General features: G+C 46.3%; 1 protein-coding gene across 9 annotated transcripts in view; it reads right to left on the bottom strand.

Annotated features, from left to right (window-relative positions):
* IPO9 (importin 9) overlaps positions 1 to 16,669 on the bottom strand; it is a 163,509-nt gene that overhangs the window by 18,697 nt on the left and 128,143 nt on the right. For 6 of the 9 annotated variants that reach the window (XR_005223189.2, XM_037884733.2, XM_037884732.2 and 3 more), the window contains 3 exons: positions 15,640 to 15,768; positions 13,099 to 13,374; positions 10,355 to 10,521 (listed from right to left, as the gene is read on the bottom strand). Coding sequence is in view for 8 of the 9 variants with exons in the window: in XM_037884733.2 (XP_037740661.1) it covers positions 10,355 to 10,521; positions 13,099 to 13,374; positions 15,640 to 15,768 (572 nt within the window). In the remaining variant the exon portion in view is untranslated. Of the gene's footprint in view, positions 1 to 3,918; positions 4,109 to 10,354; positions 10,522 to 13,098; positions 13,375 to 15,402; positions 15,769 to 16,669 lie in introns of those variants that run through there. The other 3 variants (XM_037884734.2, XM_043533611.1, XM_043533607.1) reach the window with 2 other exon arrangements.

The raw sequence follows: 16,669 nt of genomic DNA, 5'->3' as shown, positions 1-16,669 counted from the left end.
AAAAAGGCTGAAGTTCCAGCTGCAGATATTCAAGGACATGAGCCCCTCCTTCTTGGCTTCTTCCCCTGCTTCATCCATCACAAAGGACTCACATTACCCCTGCTTTGCCTCAATTCCAAGAGGCAAGCCCCTCTATTAAAAATCATGGCAGACCAAAAACGTGGTCAAAGTGGTATGATGAAGATGCCTCTCAGACAGAAATTTAGGGGTAAAAACATTGTTTAAGGTTCCCGAATCCTTTTCATAGCTATTGTCCCAACTTCTGACCCGTCTACTCATTCAAAAGCCCTACTATTATACACATGGGACCCAAAATGTGTGAGGCGCTTGATAAACAAATAGGACAGTCCCAGGTCAGAAGAGTTGACAAGTCTATAAACAGTCTTGATGTTATGAGAGAAGACAGCAACAAAAGAGAACAGGGTAGGAGGAAGAGGACCACAGCTACAAGGTAGAAATGGCTGGTGGCTCTGCACACATTTGTTTTGCACTATGTTATTCATGTTCTTCAAAAATGACTAGTGTGTTAAAAAAAAAAAAAAAGTAATTCGGCCCCAACTTCTCAAAGCACTAAGGGTATAGTGCAGGTGTTCTCCAGCTTTTTTTTTTTTTTTTTTTTTTTTTGGGGGGGGGGGGGGGGGGCGGGGGGACGGACGACTGGAAACCCTTTGAAAATATTTCAGGCTGTGACAACCCCCGCCATACCATGCCACCCGTACTTCTGCGCAGCTGCTGGAAGCAGTGCTGCCTTCAGAGTTGGATGCCCAGCCAGCAGCTGAGGGCAGTGCTGCTGCCAGCAGCACGCAGAAGAAAGGATGGCAACACCTCCCATCCCATCCTTTCTTTTGCACTGCTGCTGGCAGTGGTGCTGCCTTCAGAGCTGGGTGCCCAGCCAGCAGCTGCTGCTCTCGCGACCCACCTACAACAGTCTTGTGATCCCCTTTCAGGTAGGCACCTCCCGTTTGACAAACACTGGTATAGTGGGTGTAATAAATTAGCCACACAACTAGAGTGTCAATTTATTCATAACTTCAAGACAGTAACAACCCCACAGAAGTCACATGCTAACTGACATAAGTGGTTAATATCAAATGGATCAATCAAATCAAATTTCCGTCTCACATGCCCTATGTGACAAGACCTTGCATACTTCAAAAAGAAAATTCAGTCCACAGGGATCACCCCTCATTTTGCCCTGCACCAGCCAAGGTTGCAGAAGTTTTGGGGGGCCCAAGACAAAATCTGAAACTGAGGTCCCCTGTCCTTCCAAAAAATGACCATTGAGGGGAGGTCTTGGGGGGTGGGTGGAGCTGTTGAAGAACAAGTCTGCAACACACTCAACCTGCAGCAGCAGCTTGGCTCCTGTCCTGAAAGACTGGGCTTAGGTCCCTGCTCCCAGCAAGTGGCATCATGGCATCATTCAGGTTTGGCCCAGCTGCCCCTCCATTGTGACCGAAGAGCCACTGAGCCAGACCTGAGAGGCACTGCGACCCTGTGTGCCAAGTTGCAACACTACGTGTCTTGGGAGCCTTCTCAAATTGGAGCCTGTAAAAGTTGCCCTTCCCCCCTCCCAACACTTTCACCTCCTTCTCCATCACAGCCCCAGTAGTCTATTGCCTTCTCTCCAACCCTAACCCCTCCACCTGCCCCAGTGATCCTATATCTTTGCCTCTCCTTAGTTTTTTTTAAAATAAGTTTTAAAGGACAAACAATCATCTTGTCTGAATTCCTGCATAACAAGCCACAGAATTTCAACCAGTGATTGCTGCACCAAGCGAAAACTCCTGGCTGAGCTAGAGCAGATCTTTTAGAAAGACAGACATTTTTGATATAAAGATCTAAAGTGATGGAGAATCCACTGCATCTCTAGGTAAGTTGTTCCAATGGTTACTTACCCTCACTGACAAAAATGTGAACCTTATGTCTAGTTTGACACTATCTAGCTTCAGCTTCCAGTCATTGGATATTGTTACGTCTTTGTCTGCTAAACAGCCCTCTCATCAGACATCTGCTCCCCAAGTAGGTACTTCTAGCCCATGGTTAAACCATTGTTAGCCTTCCCTTTGATAAACTGAATAAAATGAGCTTTAGTCTCTCATTGTAAGGCGGGAGTTCAGACCATAAGTCTTCTTATGGCTCTTTTCTGAACCCTTCCCCATTTTGCAATATCCTTTTTGAAATGCTGATGCCAAAACTGGACAAGTACTTCCACTGCCCCCAGGCTCACCCCGTCCCTGACCCTCACAGTATAAGTCTGTCCTGCTTTTCCCTAGCCTCAAAAAGCTATCCCTCACTCTGATGTGTCTCTTTGGATACTTACCTCCCCCCTCCCCTTTACCTCTAAGCTTTGAATGTGCAGTCTAAAATCAAGGCATTCTCTCCCCAAGCACCACCTTGGATCCCCTGCAATATGGCTTCTGACCTCTCCACTCTACTGAAGCAGCTCTCACGACTATTTCTTAGCCAAATCTCAGGGCCTTTTACACCATCCTCATCCTCTTTTCCGCTTTTAACACAGTAGATCCATCTTGACATCATACACTTGCTGGGATTTTGAGACACTGGGTAAAATTTTCAGAAGCACGTAAGCAACTTCCGAGCCTAAGTCCTCTTTTCAAAAGAGACTGAGTACTTAGGAGTCTAAATCTTATTGAAAGCAATGGGACTCTTGCTCCTAAGTGCCCCAGTCTTTTAAAAACGTGACCTAGGTGCTTTTGAAAGTTTTACCCATTGTTTCTTCCTGGTTTTTCCTCTTATCTCTGTTACAGTTTCTTCTCTCTCTCTTTTGGTGGATCCTCCTCACCCCGCTCACTCCGAGGGCTCTGTCCTTGGCCCTTTCTTTGCTTTTCTCACTTTCCACCCTTCCACTGGATGATCATCAGCTCACAAGGCTTCAGCTATCATTTCTATGCAGATGACTTGCAAAACTATTTCTCTACCACTGACCTGTCTCCTTCCAGCTAATCCCACAAATCTCTGCTTTTCTCCCGACATCTCCTTTTGGTTTTCTTGTTATCTTAAATTGCAGATGGCCAAGACAGAACTGCTCTTCCCTTCCAAATTCTCTCCACTCCCCTCCTTCTTCATCACTGTCCATTCTACTTAAGGTTTCCAATCTCAAGATTATTTTGATTTTTTGCCCAACATATCCTGGCCATATCCAAACTGTTGATTCTACCTCCTCATTGTTGCCAAGATCCATCCTTTTTATTTCTACAGCCAACTCTCTCATTCAGCCCCTTGTCTCTCCTTGACTACTATTTCATCCTCCTCTCTGGACTCCAAATTAATGCTTTGCTCCTCTTAAATCCAAATGAAATGCAGCCAAAGACATTTTCTGTGACCATCAATCTGATCATGTCACTGTTACATTCCCCAGGGTACAATCTGGACTGATGGACAGCTGTGTCCCCTCAGCTCTCCAACCTGGGGTGCCCTTTTTACACTGCTTTACTGTGAGAACCACCACTCCTAGTCTGCTCTCTCACAACCTCCAACATGCAAAATCACTCCCAGCTGAATATATGAGTGCTTCTAGCCAGCCACTCCTGAATTATATTGCAGAGCAAAGCCAGCAAATTCCCAGTCCCGGACTTGTCCCCAGAAATATGCATCTTGTACTGCCCAGCTCTTTCCTTCTGTGTGGTACAAGCTCATAGCAAGTTCATCATTTAATTAATAGAAAATGATATGCACAAATCTTGTTATCTCAAATGGAGGGTCCCAAACACTTCAGTCCAAACACACTGGTTTAGGTAAACAATAAAACAAGTTTATTAACTACAGAAAGATGGATTTTAAATGATTACAAGTAATGAGGCATAAAAGTCAGAATTGCTTACAAAGAAATAAAAGATAAAATACAAACTAATACCTAATTTAGAAAGCTAAATGAATTCAAAGCAAAGGTTTTCTCACCACCATGGTTTTACTGGCTCAACTCCTTCAGTCGGGGCCACTCCCCCAGTTCAATGACGCTTCCTTTGTGTTTCAAACGTTATTGATGCCGTGCAGAGAGAGAGGTGATGTGTGTCCTCTGTTCTCCCTTACAGCATTTCTCTTCTTTGAGAATCATTTCCAACAGGGGTTCAGGTGACAGCAAGTCTGTCTGCCAAGAGGTAAATGTCTCGCTCACACCCTTCTTCCTGCCAAAGAATGGCCACTCAACCCAGCAATAGTACACTTGATTATGTTGACACCTGGCTGAGGTGCTGGCTAACCTTTTGTCTCCGAAGAAACTGGTTTGGGCTGCTTTTCTAAACGTCACACGTCTCAGCAATGTAATACAGTAAAATCGTATAACTTTACACACAATGTTGGTACACACATTTTACCAGGACAATAATGCTCAGTAGATGAGTTTTCAAATGACACCTCACAAGACATACTTTGTACAAAATTGATCATAGTCTTGCAAAAGTGATGTCTCCTTCAGAACCCCTCTATTGGTTCCACAAATCTCAAATTTAAATTTACCATGCCCCGCAAAGCTCAGCTCTGCCTTTCCCTAATCAAGGTTCATGTTGCTCCCCTTCTCCTCTGCTTTACCAATGCTCCCAGCCTTGTCTGGCAGATTCTTACATAACCATCTACAAATCTTCCACACAGTTCCCTCAGCATGGTAGGCTCTCCCTGGACTCATCCACAAAGCTCCTATCCTATCATATAATCATAGAAGATTCGGGCTGGAAGAGACCTCAGCAGGTCATCTAGTCCAACCCCCTGCTCAAAGCAGGACCAACTCCAACTAAATCATCCCAGCCAGGGCTTTGTCAAGCTGGGCCTTAAAGACCTCTAAGGATGGAGATTCCACCACCTGCCTAGGTAACCCATTCCAGTGCTTCACCATCCTCCTAGTGAAAAAGTGTTTCCTAATATCCAACCTAGACCTCCCCCACTGCAACTTGAGACAATTGCTCCTTGTTCTGTCATCTGTCACCAGTGAGAACAGCCAAGCTCCATCCTCTTTGGAACCACGATTCAGGTAGTTAAAGGCTGCTATCAAATCCCCCCTCACTCTTGTCTTCTGCAGACTAAACAAGCCCAGTTCCCTGAGCCTCTCCTGTCCTTGTTTAAGCCCCTCTAAAAGAACCACTTCCATCATGCTGCTTATACTGAATTGAATTGACTTGCATCTAACTTGCATATAATTTGCCTATTGTTCTTGTATCCTTTTCTGACCTCTGTCTACTTTATCCTTGGATTACATGGCTCTCTGAGAAGGGATTGTCCTTGAGTATTCAGAAAGCACCTAGCACATTGTGAGCACTTCAGTAAATAACTGAGATTGGGGCCCCATTGTGCTAAGCACCATACACACACACAGTGGGAAACAATCCCTGCCTAATGATTTTACAATCTAAACAGACAAGACAAAGAATGGAAGGGTAAACAATGATAGAGAGAAATGAAGTAGCTTTCTAAAGGTCACAGCAGGTCAATGACAGAACTGAGAATAGAATCCAGGTCTTCTGACCCAGTGCCCCATTCACTACACCAAATTGCCTCCTAATCTAGTTATTCAGTTGTGTGCTTTCATTTTGGACAGCATGATTTTCTTGATTATTTTAACGGTTGCCAGTTTGCCCTATAACTTTAGTGCACTGAACTTACCAGGAAAGAAAAAACGGTCACCTATCTTTTGTAACTGTGGTTATTCGAGATGCGTTGCTCATGTCCATTCCATTCTAGGTACGTGTGCGCCTGCATGAAGTTGTCAGAGACTTTTACCTTAGCAGTATCCGTAGGGTCGGCTGTGGTGCCCCCTTGAGTGCTGCACTCATGCAGTGGTATATTAGGCGCCAACGACCTTATGCCCTCTCATTTCCTTCTTGCCAGCAACTCCGACAGAGGGGTAAGAATGGGTAATACAATGGACATGAGCAACACATCTCAAAGAACAACTGTTACAAAAGGTAGGTATCCGGTTTTTCTTCGAGTGCTTTCTCATGTGGATTCCATTTTAGGTGACTTGAAGTGTGTTCTCAGCTTAGATTTAAGTTGTGCTACAACTGATCTCTTTGCATTATAGAGGAAGGTTAAACCTAACACTCACCAGACTATTAAACTTATTCTTCTTCGAGTGCTTGCTCATGTCAATTCTATTCCAGGTATGTGCGCACCCATGTGCACAGTTGTCAGAGACTTTTGCCTTAGCGGTATCTGTAGGGTCAGCTGTGGCGCCCCCTTGAGTGCAGGTGGGCTTGGAGTTCACAGTTTGGCAGCTTGTAGTACTGCTCTACCCAAGTCAGCATTGTCCTAGACTTGCTGGGTAAGTGGGTAGTGGGACGTGAGCGTATGGACAGACGACCAGGTGGCCACCCTAAAGATGTCCTGGATAGGCACTTGGGTGAGAAAGGCTGCCGAAGAGGCCTGTGCCCTGGTCGAATGGTCCATTACAATCACCGGGGGTTACACCTTCGCCTGATCATAACAGTAGCAAATGCAGGCAGTGATCCAAGAAGAAAGTCTTCGACGACCTTTCATCCTGTTGGCCACTGCGACGAACAATTCCATTAACTTGCGGAATGGGTTGATCCTTTTAATGTAGAAGGCTAATGCACTCCAGATGTCTAGGGAATGCAGCCTACGCTCCCTTCTCCAACTTATGTGGCTTTGGAAAAAAGACAGATAAGAAAATGTCCTGGCTCGTATGAAACTGAGAGACCATCCTGGGCAGAAAGGCCAGGTGTGGCCTCATCTGGACTTTGTCTTTGTAAAGGACAGCACAGGGCAATTCCATGGTGAGCACCTTAATCTCGGTAACCCAGCGGGCAGATGTTACTGCGACCAGGAACGCAACCTTCCAGGACAGGAGAAGCAGAAAGCCAGAGGCTCAAAGTGGAGGACCCATGAGCCGCAACAGCACCAGATTCAGGTCCCACGGAAGAACGGGGACCTTGACTTGCGGGTAAAAGCACTCAAGGCCGTTGAGGAACCTGACCTTTATGTCCTGGGCCAAAACTGACCTACCCTCGAGCAGGGGGAGGGGAGAGAAAACCTTTTGTAGTGATAAACACCCATTTTTTCATGGTCTGTGTGTATAAAAACATCCTCACTGTATTTTCCACTTTATGCATCCGATGAAGTGAGCTGTAGCTCACGAAAGCTTATGCTCAAATAAATTGGTTAGTCTCTAAGGTGCCACAAGTACTCCTTTTCTTTTTAGAACATAGTTGCTGTGTTGTCTGTTAGGACTTGGACCACATTGCTTACTATGTGAGGTAGGAAGGCTTGGCAGGCCAGGCGAATCGCTTTGAGTTCCCTGATGTTGATATGGAGGAAGTGATTGTGACTGGACCAGCGACCTTGCATGCTGAGATCGCCCAGTTGGGCTCCCCACCCCAGCGCCGATGCATCGGAGACGAGTGTTACCGATGGGGAAGGAGCTGCAAAGGGGACTCCTGCCAACACCGTTGTAGGATCCTGCCACCAGGTGAGTGAGACAGTCCACAGGCCAGAATCCGGACCACCCGGTCCATGCTGTGCCAGTTGGGGATGTAGACCAATGCCAACCACGCCTGCAGGGACCTGAGGCGGACCACGTAAGTGCAGGCCATCATGTGTCCCAATAACCACTGGCACGTGTGAGTGGTGGTGGGAGGGTGGGCTTGCATGTACACGGTGAAGTCCGCCATGACTTGGAACTGAACCTCAGGGAGGAAGGCTCTGGCAAGAGTAGAGTCTAGGACCACTCCAATGAATTCTATGCACTGCACTGGAGATAAGGTTGACTTTGTCTTGTTTATTAACAGTCCCAGGTCGTGACAGGAGGAACAGACCAGATCAAGATGCCGCTGTACCTGATCCTGGGATCATAGAACTGGAAGGGACCTCAAGAGGTCATCCAGTCCAATCCTCTGCACTCGTGGCAGGACTAATTATCTCAACCGTTCCTGACAAGTGTTTGTCTAACCTGCTCTTAAAAATCTCCAAAGATGGAGATTCTACAACCTCCCTAGGCAATTTATTCCAGTGCTTAACCACTCTGACAGTTGGGAAGTTTTTCCTAATGTCCAACCTAAACCTCCCTTGCTGCAATTTAAGCCCATTGCTTCTTGTACTATCCTCAGAGGTTAAGAAAAATTTTTCTTCCTCCTCCTTGTAACAGCCTTTTACATACTTGAAAACTTATGTCCCCTCTCAGTCTTCTCTTTTCCAGACTAAACAAACCCAGTTTTTTCAATCTTCCCTCATAGGTGATGTTTTCTAGACCTTTAATCATTTTTGTTGCTCTTTTCTGGACTCTCTCCAATTTGTCCACATCCTTCCTGAAATGTGGCACCCAGAACTGGACACGGTACTCTAGTTGGGGCCTAATCAGCACGGAGTAGAGCAGAAGAATTACTTCTTGTGTCTTGCTTACAACACTCCTGCTAATACATCCCAGAAAGATGTTTGCTTTTTTTGCAACAGTGTTACACTGTTGACTCATATTTAGCTTGTGGTCCACTATGACCCCCAGATCCCTTTCTACAGTAATCCTTCCTAGGCAGTCATTTCCCATTTTTTATGTGCGCAACTGATTGTTCCTTCCTAAATGAATACTTTGTATTTGTCCTTATTGAATTTCATCCTATTTACTTCTGACCATTTCTCCAGTTTGTCCAGATCATTTTGAAATTTTAATCCTATCCTCCAAAGCACTTGTAACCCCTCCCAGCTTGATATCATCTGCAAACTTTAAAAGTGTACTCTCTATGACATTATCTAAATCATTGATCAAGATATTGAACAGAACCAGACCCAGAACTGATCCCCGCACTCGTTATGCCCTTCCAGCATGACTGTGAACCACTGATAACTACTCTCTGGAAACGATTTTCCAACGAGTTAGGTGCCCACCTTATAGAGGATCTATAAGATTGCATTTCCCTAGTTTGTTTATGAGAAGGTCATGCGAGACAGTACCAAAAGCCTTACTAAAGTCAAGATATACCACATCTACCACTTCTTCCCTATCCACAAGGCTTGTTACCCTGTCAAAGAAAGCTATCAGGTTGGTTTGACACGATTTGTTCTTGACAAATCCATGCTGACTGTTACTTATCAGCTTCTCATCTTCTAGATGTTTGCTCCATTATCTTTCCAGGTACAGAAGTTAAGCTGACTGGTCTAATTTCCCGGGTTGTCCTTATTTCCCTTGTTATAGATGGGCACTATATTTGCCCTTTTCCAGTCTTCTGGAATCTCTCCCATCTTCCATGACTTCTCAGAGATAATCCTTCATGGCTCAGATATCTCCTCAGTCAATTCCTTGAGTATTCTAGGATGCATTTCACCAGGCCCTGGTGACTTGAAGACAACCAGGACTCTAACTACCAGCTAACCTAACACTTGACCTAATGGCTAACTAAATACCTACAAACTATGTACAAAGTAGATAACAAAAGCTGTAAAGAACTGCTAATGCTCTTGTGATCTGTAAGACAAAGCGCTCCAACCGTCATGGGGAGTAATAAGGAGCTGAGAGGGCGTACACTTGGTGGTGACTAATATATCGACACACAAGCATGGCACTCAAGCAGGCGCCACAGCCAACCCTACAGATACCACTAAGGCAAAAGTCTCTGACAACTTCATGCGGGCGTGTGCACGCCCCCCCCCCCCGAATAGAATCAACACAAGCAAGTATTCGAAGAAAAATAAGTTTAATAATCTGGTGAGTGTTAGGTTTAACCCTCCTCTATAATGCAAAGAGATCAGTTGAGGCACAACTTAAATCTACGCTGACAACACACTTCAAGTTCTTGGATGCTGTATCAAGCACTAAAACCCAGCTTTCACTGGGAAAACAGGTGTAGAGATTGAAGTTCTGAAAAGTCAATTCTAGACAGGGTATCACATTTCAGTTGATTTTCCTCTTGTCCCCACTGATTATCTGGATTCTATTACACTATTGTGAAGAAACCTAACATCTTTTGAGAAACCCTGAACAATTACCTTGTACAGTGCTTTGAAACAGTAAATATAAATGATAATCACTTCCATGAGCTGTGTTCACCAGTTCTCGCATTTTAAATCTCTCCCAACTCCTTCCCTATGCATTCTTTAAAGTACATTCTACAGTCAGCTGGGCATCTGCTCTTGCACAAAAAAGATTAGGCAGTAAGAGGGAAAAAAACCCAGACTGTTTCCAGTTCTGCAATTGTTTTCCTCCCTCTCCATATACAGGGCTGCCATTTAGCAAAGGAGGAAGAGATTTCAGTCCAGCATTGGAGCAGAGTTGGTTTCTTGTTCCAGCTGGCTTACAATTTACCCCACCACCAAGTGCACCTAGCTACAAAATATAACGGGGCAAGCAGCTAGTATGCTGTAGAGATAGTACAAGCATTTGGCTTATGAACTATCTTACCTGACTTTGCCTTCATATTGTCCATAGAACAAATGCTGCCGACTCATCCATTCAGCCATTACAAATTCCAAAGCAGGCTTGCCAGTTGGCCCAGGGAGACTACTCAGGAACTCTAACAAGGGCTCCAGCTGGGAGTGAACCAGGTGAGCAAATACCATGATCAAGGACTACAAAAGAAAAAAGAACACTAGCTGTACATATGTAATAACCTAACAATTAAGTGTTTTCTCTTTACCAAACCCCCGGAGGCTTCATGTGTTTGCTAACACTAAAAGGCATACAGATCCCTGCAAGCCTGTCCACTAGCCAAGAAAGCAAGTGAATTAGAGTAGGAGGAGTGCTTGCCACCTTATTTAGCCCACAGAACAAGACAGGACAAATTAAACTACTCACCTGCATCTGAAACCCACAAGCCCTCCTAAAGCAAGGACAAAAATGACTAAACCAGGAGAGCTGGCACTGGGCTCTCCACCAGAAAAAATGATTTATATCATGGTAGCATCTAGAAGATGCAACAAAGATCAGGGCACCATTGTGCTGGATGCTGTAACATATAGGCAGAGACAGTCCCTAACCTGAAGAGCTTCCAACCTAAACAAACAAGAGAGACAGAGTGGGAGAAAGGCTCTCATCCCTTTTCCGGCTGAGGCATAGACATTAAGTCACTTGCCCACAGACATACACCAAGTCTATCTCCCAAGTCCTAGCCCAGTGCTTTCACCACAAGACTATACTCATTCCTCCTTCTCATGAAACCCAACCCAGTAGCATTTCGCCAGTGGAGATGAACCACCTGGCTTAGTAACAGCTTTGTCCACCTTCCTAAAACTTTCAGTTTTTGGTTACACGGTGTAGCTTTCCAAGGTTCTGACTCAAAGACCAAGCAGTTAAAAATGAACAATATTCTTAAACTTTAATAAGAAAAGCAGGAATCTAAGTTTTTAAAATAGACTGTTTGATTAGAATGCAGCTGCACAGCTTCTTCAGATTCCCAGGGTCTTGGGACACTGACCTGAAAAGTGCACTACAGAAGTCACAGGACTACAAGTATCTCCACCTCTCCCACTTCAGTGGGCACGAGGATGAGATTTTTGCAACTGACCAATGGGAAAGGTGCTGTTAGCAACTGCAAACAAATGCTTTTACATTCCTAAAAAGGAATATTTTATCCCTCTCACCACCCTACTGCTATACTTGGGGACAGCTGTCATAAAAACACCTTCTCTCCTCCTGAGCAGGCAGCAAAATAAAGAACATTTGGCGCACACTGTATAAAGGGGCTTCAGACAGGGTAGGGTAGAGCATAAAAGTAATGACCTAGGAAGATTTTATTTTTCCTCACACTCCAGCACTATCAATGTATAGATTTTTAAGGCTAGTAGGATCATTATGATGATCTAGTTTCACAAACAGAATTTCACCCACTTATTCCTGCACCAAACCCAGTAACTTCTGGTGGAGTTAGAGCAGCGTTTCCCACGTGGAGGGTCCTGGATCCACTAGTGGGTCACAGAAGGGTCTAAGTGGGCTGCATATGTCCTGGAGGCGCTCCCTTCCACCCTAGGGCTCTCACTTCCCCCAGACAGCAGCGTAGGGAGAGGGATCTGGGCAGCAGTAGTCCAGAGAAAGTGGCCAGCCAGCGAGTGGCTAGTCATCCGCCTAGTAGCAATCACAGCCCCTCTGCAAGGAGAGAGGGATCAGCTGGGGCTCCAAGAGGGGACAGAGATGGGAAAGTGAGAGCAATGGGGCTGGAGGAGCCAAGCAGATGGCTTGGAGGGCTGAGAAGAGGAGAACCAGGAATAATGGTGGGTCCCCCAAAAAGAACAAAATGTAGTTGGTGGGTTGCCTTAGTAGAAAGTTTGAGAAGCATTGAGCTAGAGTACCTTTTAGAAACAACTCCCATCTTGATTTAGAGACGTGATGGAGAAGACATCATCCTTAGGTGAGTTGTTCTAACAGTCAATTATCGTCTGTTAAAAATGTGCACCTCATTTCTACTCTTAATCCATTTAGTTTCAGCTTCCAGATACTAGATCTTGTTATGCATTTGAGCGCTATATTAAAAATCCAGGTGCTATCAAATCTTCCTGTTTATACATCTTAGGACTGCATTAGCTCTCTTCACCAACTGAACATGAGCTCCCAATGTGATGGTGTGGCAATACACCATGATCCCTATACCATCTGCAGAGTCATTACTTCTAGGACACAGTCCCCCTACTCTGTGAGTAGGGCCTACATTCTTTTTTCTTAGATGACCTTGCATTCAGCTGCATTAAAATATATTTCAATGAGCCCTAGTTTACCAGCATTGTTCTGTGTAACAGATAATAAAACAAGACATAGTATTCCAGTAACGGCTTCACTACTGTGTTATATAGTGGTAACACCATCTCTTTACTTCTACTTGATATTTGCCTACTTACTGTTCTATAAGAAAACACCACTCAACTTCTAGAAGAGACTAAGTGATATTTCTAGATCTCAAGTACACCTCAACTGAAATTTCAGTAAGAAGTGCCAAAGTCAGGAGATGGCTTACTACATGTGTGATGAAAGGCTTTAAATTCATATTCCTTTGATCCCTCAAGGCAGGAAACTATGTCCACAGGATAGCCATTTTTGTAGCATACCTAGAATCTGCAATTGCATAGGTAGTGGATTCACAGGCATGTAATGTAAACTTATACTTTAGTTCCTGAAACTTGGAACCATTGTTTCCAGTGGCCTCCCAGCCTGCTCACCTGCATTACACTGAGTGTCTCTGCTTGTTGCATTTTGCTAAGGATTGCTCTCAGAATCTGGTCCAGGTTTTCTCCCAGCTCACTTCCTGCCTTGGAAATCAGTGTGGAGACTAGTCTGCCCACAAAGGCAGCTGTGAACTCTGAGGTCCGTGGATCCAGGAGTTGGCTCACCACCTGCATGACATACCACAGCCCATTGTGGCCTTGCTCATCATGCCATTGTGCAATCTGTTCTAGTGCTACTGAGACGTATGCACGCAGACACTCACCACCATTCTGAATACAAGAGAGAGAATTACTGTGTTAGAACTGTCAGACTCTCAAAACCAACTATATGTTGTGGGCACCCCCAAGTAACCAAGGAGAACACCCATTTCACCACAGCACGAAGCACTTTAAACAGGAAGAAAGAATTAGTAAACAAGATGCGTGTGATGGGTAAAATGGTGGCAGTTGTGAGAAATTCAGTGCTCAGAAGACCTGGAGTGCAAGTATCTGCAATTCTGTTTAATCTAGTATGCAGATACATTCCAAGAGATTCCAAACAGCTAGAGTCCGGAGTAGCTAGAGAGTAGCATGAGGGACAAACATGACCCAGATTTCTACAGTAAAGCGCTCTGTTTCAAAAAAGATTGCAGTTCAGCAATCTGGCACACCGTATTCACTTTATTCTCGCTGGAGCACTGCTCAACGTGACCTCTTTCCATGGGCCCCACCCACGTGAGAAACAGAAGTTGGAACCACAAAGTTGCTTTTCTCTGTTTGAAGGTCAGGGTGAGTAACTGACCCACCTTGGTCTATTCACAAACATGTTTAAGAAGCTGGAAGGCTCAAAAGGCCTTGCTTCTTATAACCTTGAAAGTCACAATTCCTTGCTTAGAGCTGCTATGATGACCTCATCAGGCAGCAGCAGGGGCTATCGGTAGGTGGAGCACAAAAGGTGCTCGTGCCCCTTCCCTACTCACCTGCAAAGGCTCTGGGAGTACGGTGGAGGGGCAAAGGAAGAAAATATGGTGAGGCAGGAACTGGCCAGGATGGGGGAGCAGCAGAAAAGCAACCACTACTCAGAGAGAGTTAGGTGTTCCGAGGAAATCAGGGACCAATAGCAGGCAGTGAAGCCTGCCTGAGCATTTCCACTCGCCCTGCTTCTTTAGCCACTTTCCTTTGATAAATGCTGTCAACAGGTGCAAGAGGGGAACTGGGATCAAATCTGTTTTTTCCCCTTGCCTCCTGTTTTCCCGCACTCAAATTAACAGGAGACTTGCCTACTATGAAGCAAGGCCTGGGCTCCGCAGGCTGAGGCTGCTTTGACAGAAAGCCTCTGCCAGGCAGGTTAATTACAAGAGAAAAAAGGGACATGTTCATGGCATGCTCCAGAGTCCTAAAGAGAAAAGACCAAGACTGGTCCTGACCTGCCAGTTAAAAGGAGGGTTAGCAAAACTCACCACAGACACCAAAATGAAGATGGCAGCAATTATTTATAAAAGATAGGAATAGCACTCAGGCTTCTGGCAAACCATCAGTGTGGCTGCTGGTGGGGTCAGACTGAGCCCCCACAAGGCAAAATGACCCCTTAAAGCAGGGGTGGGCAAACTTTTTGGCCCTAGGGCCACATCGGGTACAGAAATTGTATGGAGGGCCAGGTTGGGAAGGCTGGGGGAGGCTATGCCTCCCCAAACAGCAAGGTGTGGCCTGGCCCCTGCCCCCATTCCAGCCCCCCGGAACTCCCACCCCCATTCAACCCCCCCGGGACTCCTGCATCCTGCTCTCTATCCCCTGACCATTCCCCCGGGACGCCCATCCCCTATCCAATCCCCCCTGCTCCCCACCCCCTGACCGCCCCTGGAGCCTCCCCCGTCCCCTATCCAACCCTCCCTGCTCTCCCCACCCCATGTAACCTGTGGGGTGCAGGAAAGGGGATCTCAGTCCTTTCCCTGTAGATTTCCCCTGCTTGTTTGGCTGCTCTCCCTGGTAGCTGGGCAAGGCTCTCTCCCTGTCTGGGCTTGAGTGCTGGGAACAGGGGCCAAGCATTCTGGAGGTGGAGGGGGGCCCTGGTTTGCTCTGCCCCTGTCCCCGGCAGCAGGGGGCTTGACCACCCCCCTGCAAACCTCCCTGCTCCTCACCTCCCCGGAGCTTCCCCTGACCACGCTGCCCTGGAGCACCAGGTCTGGCCACGCTTTAGCTGTGCCGCCCAGGCGGAGCTGCAGCCATGCTGCCCAGGTGCTGGGGGAACTGACTGTGAGGGAGGCAGGGAGGGAGGGGAGCAGAAGGGGAGGGGCCAGGGGCTAGTCTCTGCCCACTCACCATGCTTCTGGGGAGTTGGGCTGGCTCTTCCGTAGTCCTGTCCTGATCCCGCTCCCTGGCAGGAGCTTCGGGGCCAGAGGGAAGGGTCCTGCAGGCCGGATGTGGTCCGCAGGCCGTAGTTTGCCCCCCCTCTGCCTTAAAGACTAGATAAAGCATGTCAATTGACTGACTTGTGTCATCCAACGCTTTGGACTGACATGACCCTGCAGTTCCTTGCCCCTTCCCTATAGACATTACCTGCATGGTAGCATTGTCATCCGTGTGCAGGCTGCACTGAGCCACCGCAGGGAATGCTTGGCAGATCAAGAGCTGGGAAAGAGGAGGTTTCGTATTCCTCACAACAGTGGTTAATATATCAATAGAAGTCTGAAAGGGGAAAGCACACAAATAGAAGCTCTTTTAAACAGCAGTCACTGCACTGTAACTCAGCATTTCCACAAAGCCTGGGAGGGCAGGGTGAGATTCGAAGGCCTACCTGATAATGGGGGGAGGGCACACAACAGTAACAGTGCACATTCTCCTGTGGTGTCTCGCTCACATGGGGGGCGGGGGGGAGGAGGGGGGAGGGGAAGGGAGGGAGGGAGAGGGGTGTTTGAGTTTGTTTTCTTGAAAACTTTTCAAATGTTGGAGAAATGCTTTGGTTTCTAGTGAGTGCCGGAGATGCCACCCAACATACACACTGCAGATTGAACAGGAGTCTTATAAGGATGATTTCCTAAGAACAGAGCCTCATTTCTACCCCCAACCCACATCAAACCTCTGCTGCCAGTCACCAGCACTTGACAGATATGGAGCAGGCAGCTGAACGACAACAGATGGAGCATTCAGCAGCAGCTCTTTCCCTGTACAGGAAACACATTATTTCGGCAGCAGGTGAAGGCCAACGTTCAGCAGCAGGTAGTTTTTAAACCCCCTTTCTCAAATAAGGAAGCTTTTTAGCATCAGTTGTGTGTGTTCAAGTGGCTCTGATCACGCCCATTTCATAGGACTTCATGGAATGGATTACGCTTTGTAAGAAAACAAAGCAGATTTTTCAGCTTTTACCCCTGTAACATGCCTCAGAAACACAAGTACCAAGGAGGTCTGAAGATAGCAGGTAGCCCATAGCAAAGGTACTTTTCACAGTCACCCTTGACAACATGCTGTTCTGCTGATATACAGCTGCACCTGCAGTTATTTTAAAAAGCTTGTGTGGTGAAACATTTCCATTAATCTGATTCACCTAAAGGAACCAAGGCCAAACCAGAAAGGACGTTTATAAATACTG

This window comes from Chelonia mydas, chromosome 21 (genome assembly GCF_015237465.2).
Source record: "Chelonia mydas isolate rCheMyd1 chromosome 21, rCheMyd1.pri.v2, whole genome shotgun sequence".
Lineage (NCBI taxonomy): Eukaryota > Metazoa > Chordata > Testudines > Cheloniidae > Chelonia > Chelonia mydas.
The sequence above is the reverse complement of the archived record's forward strand: the minus strand, read 5'-3'. Positions and strand labels throughout refer to the sequence as shown.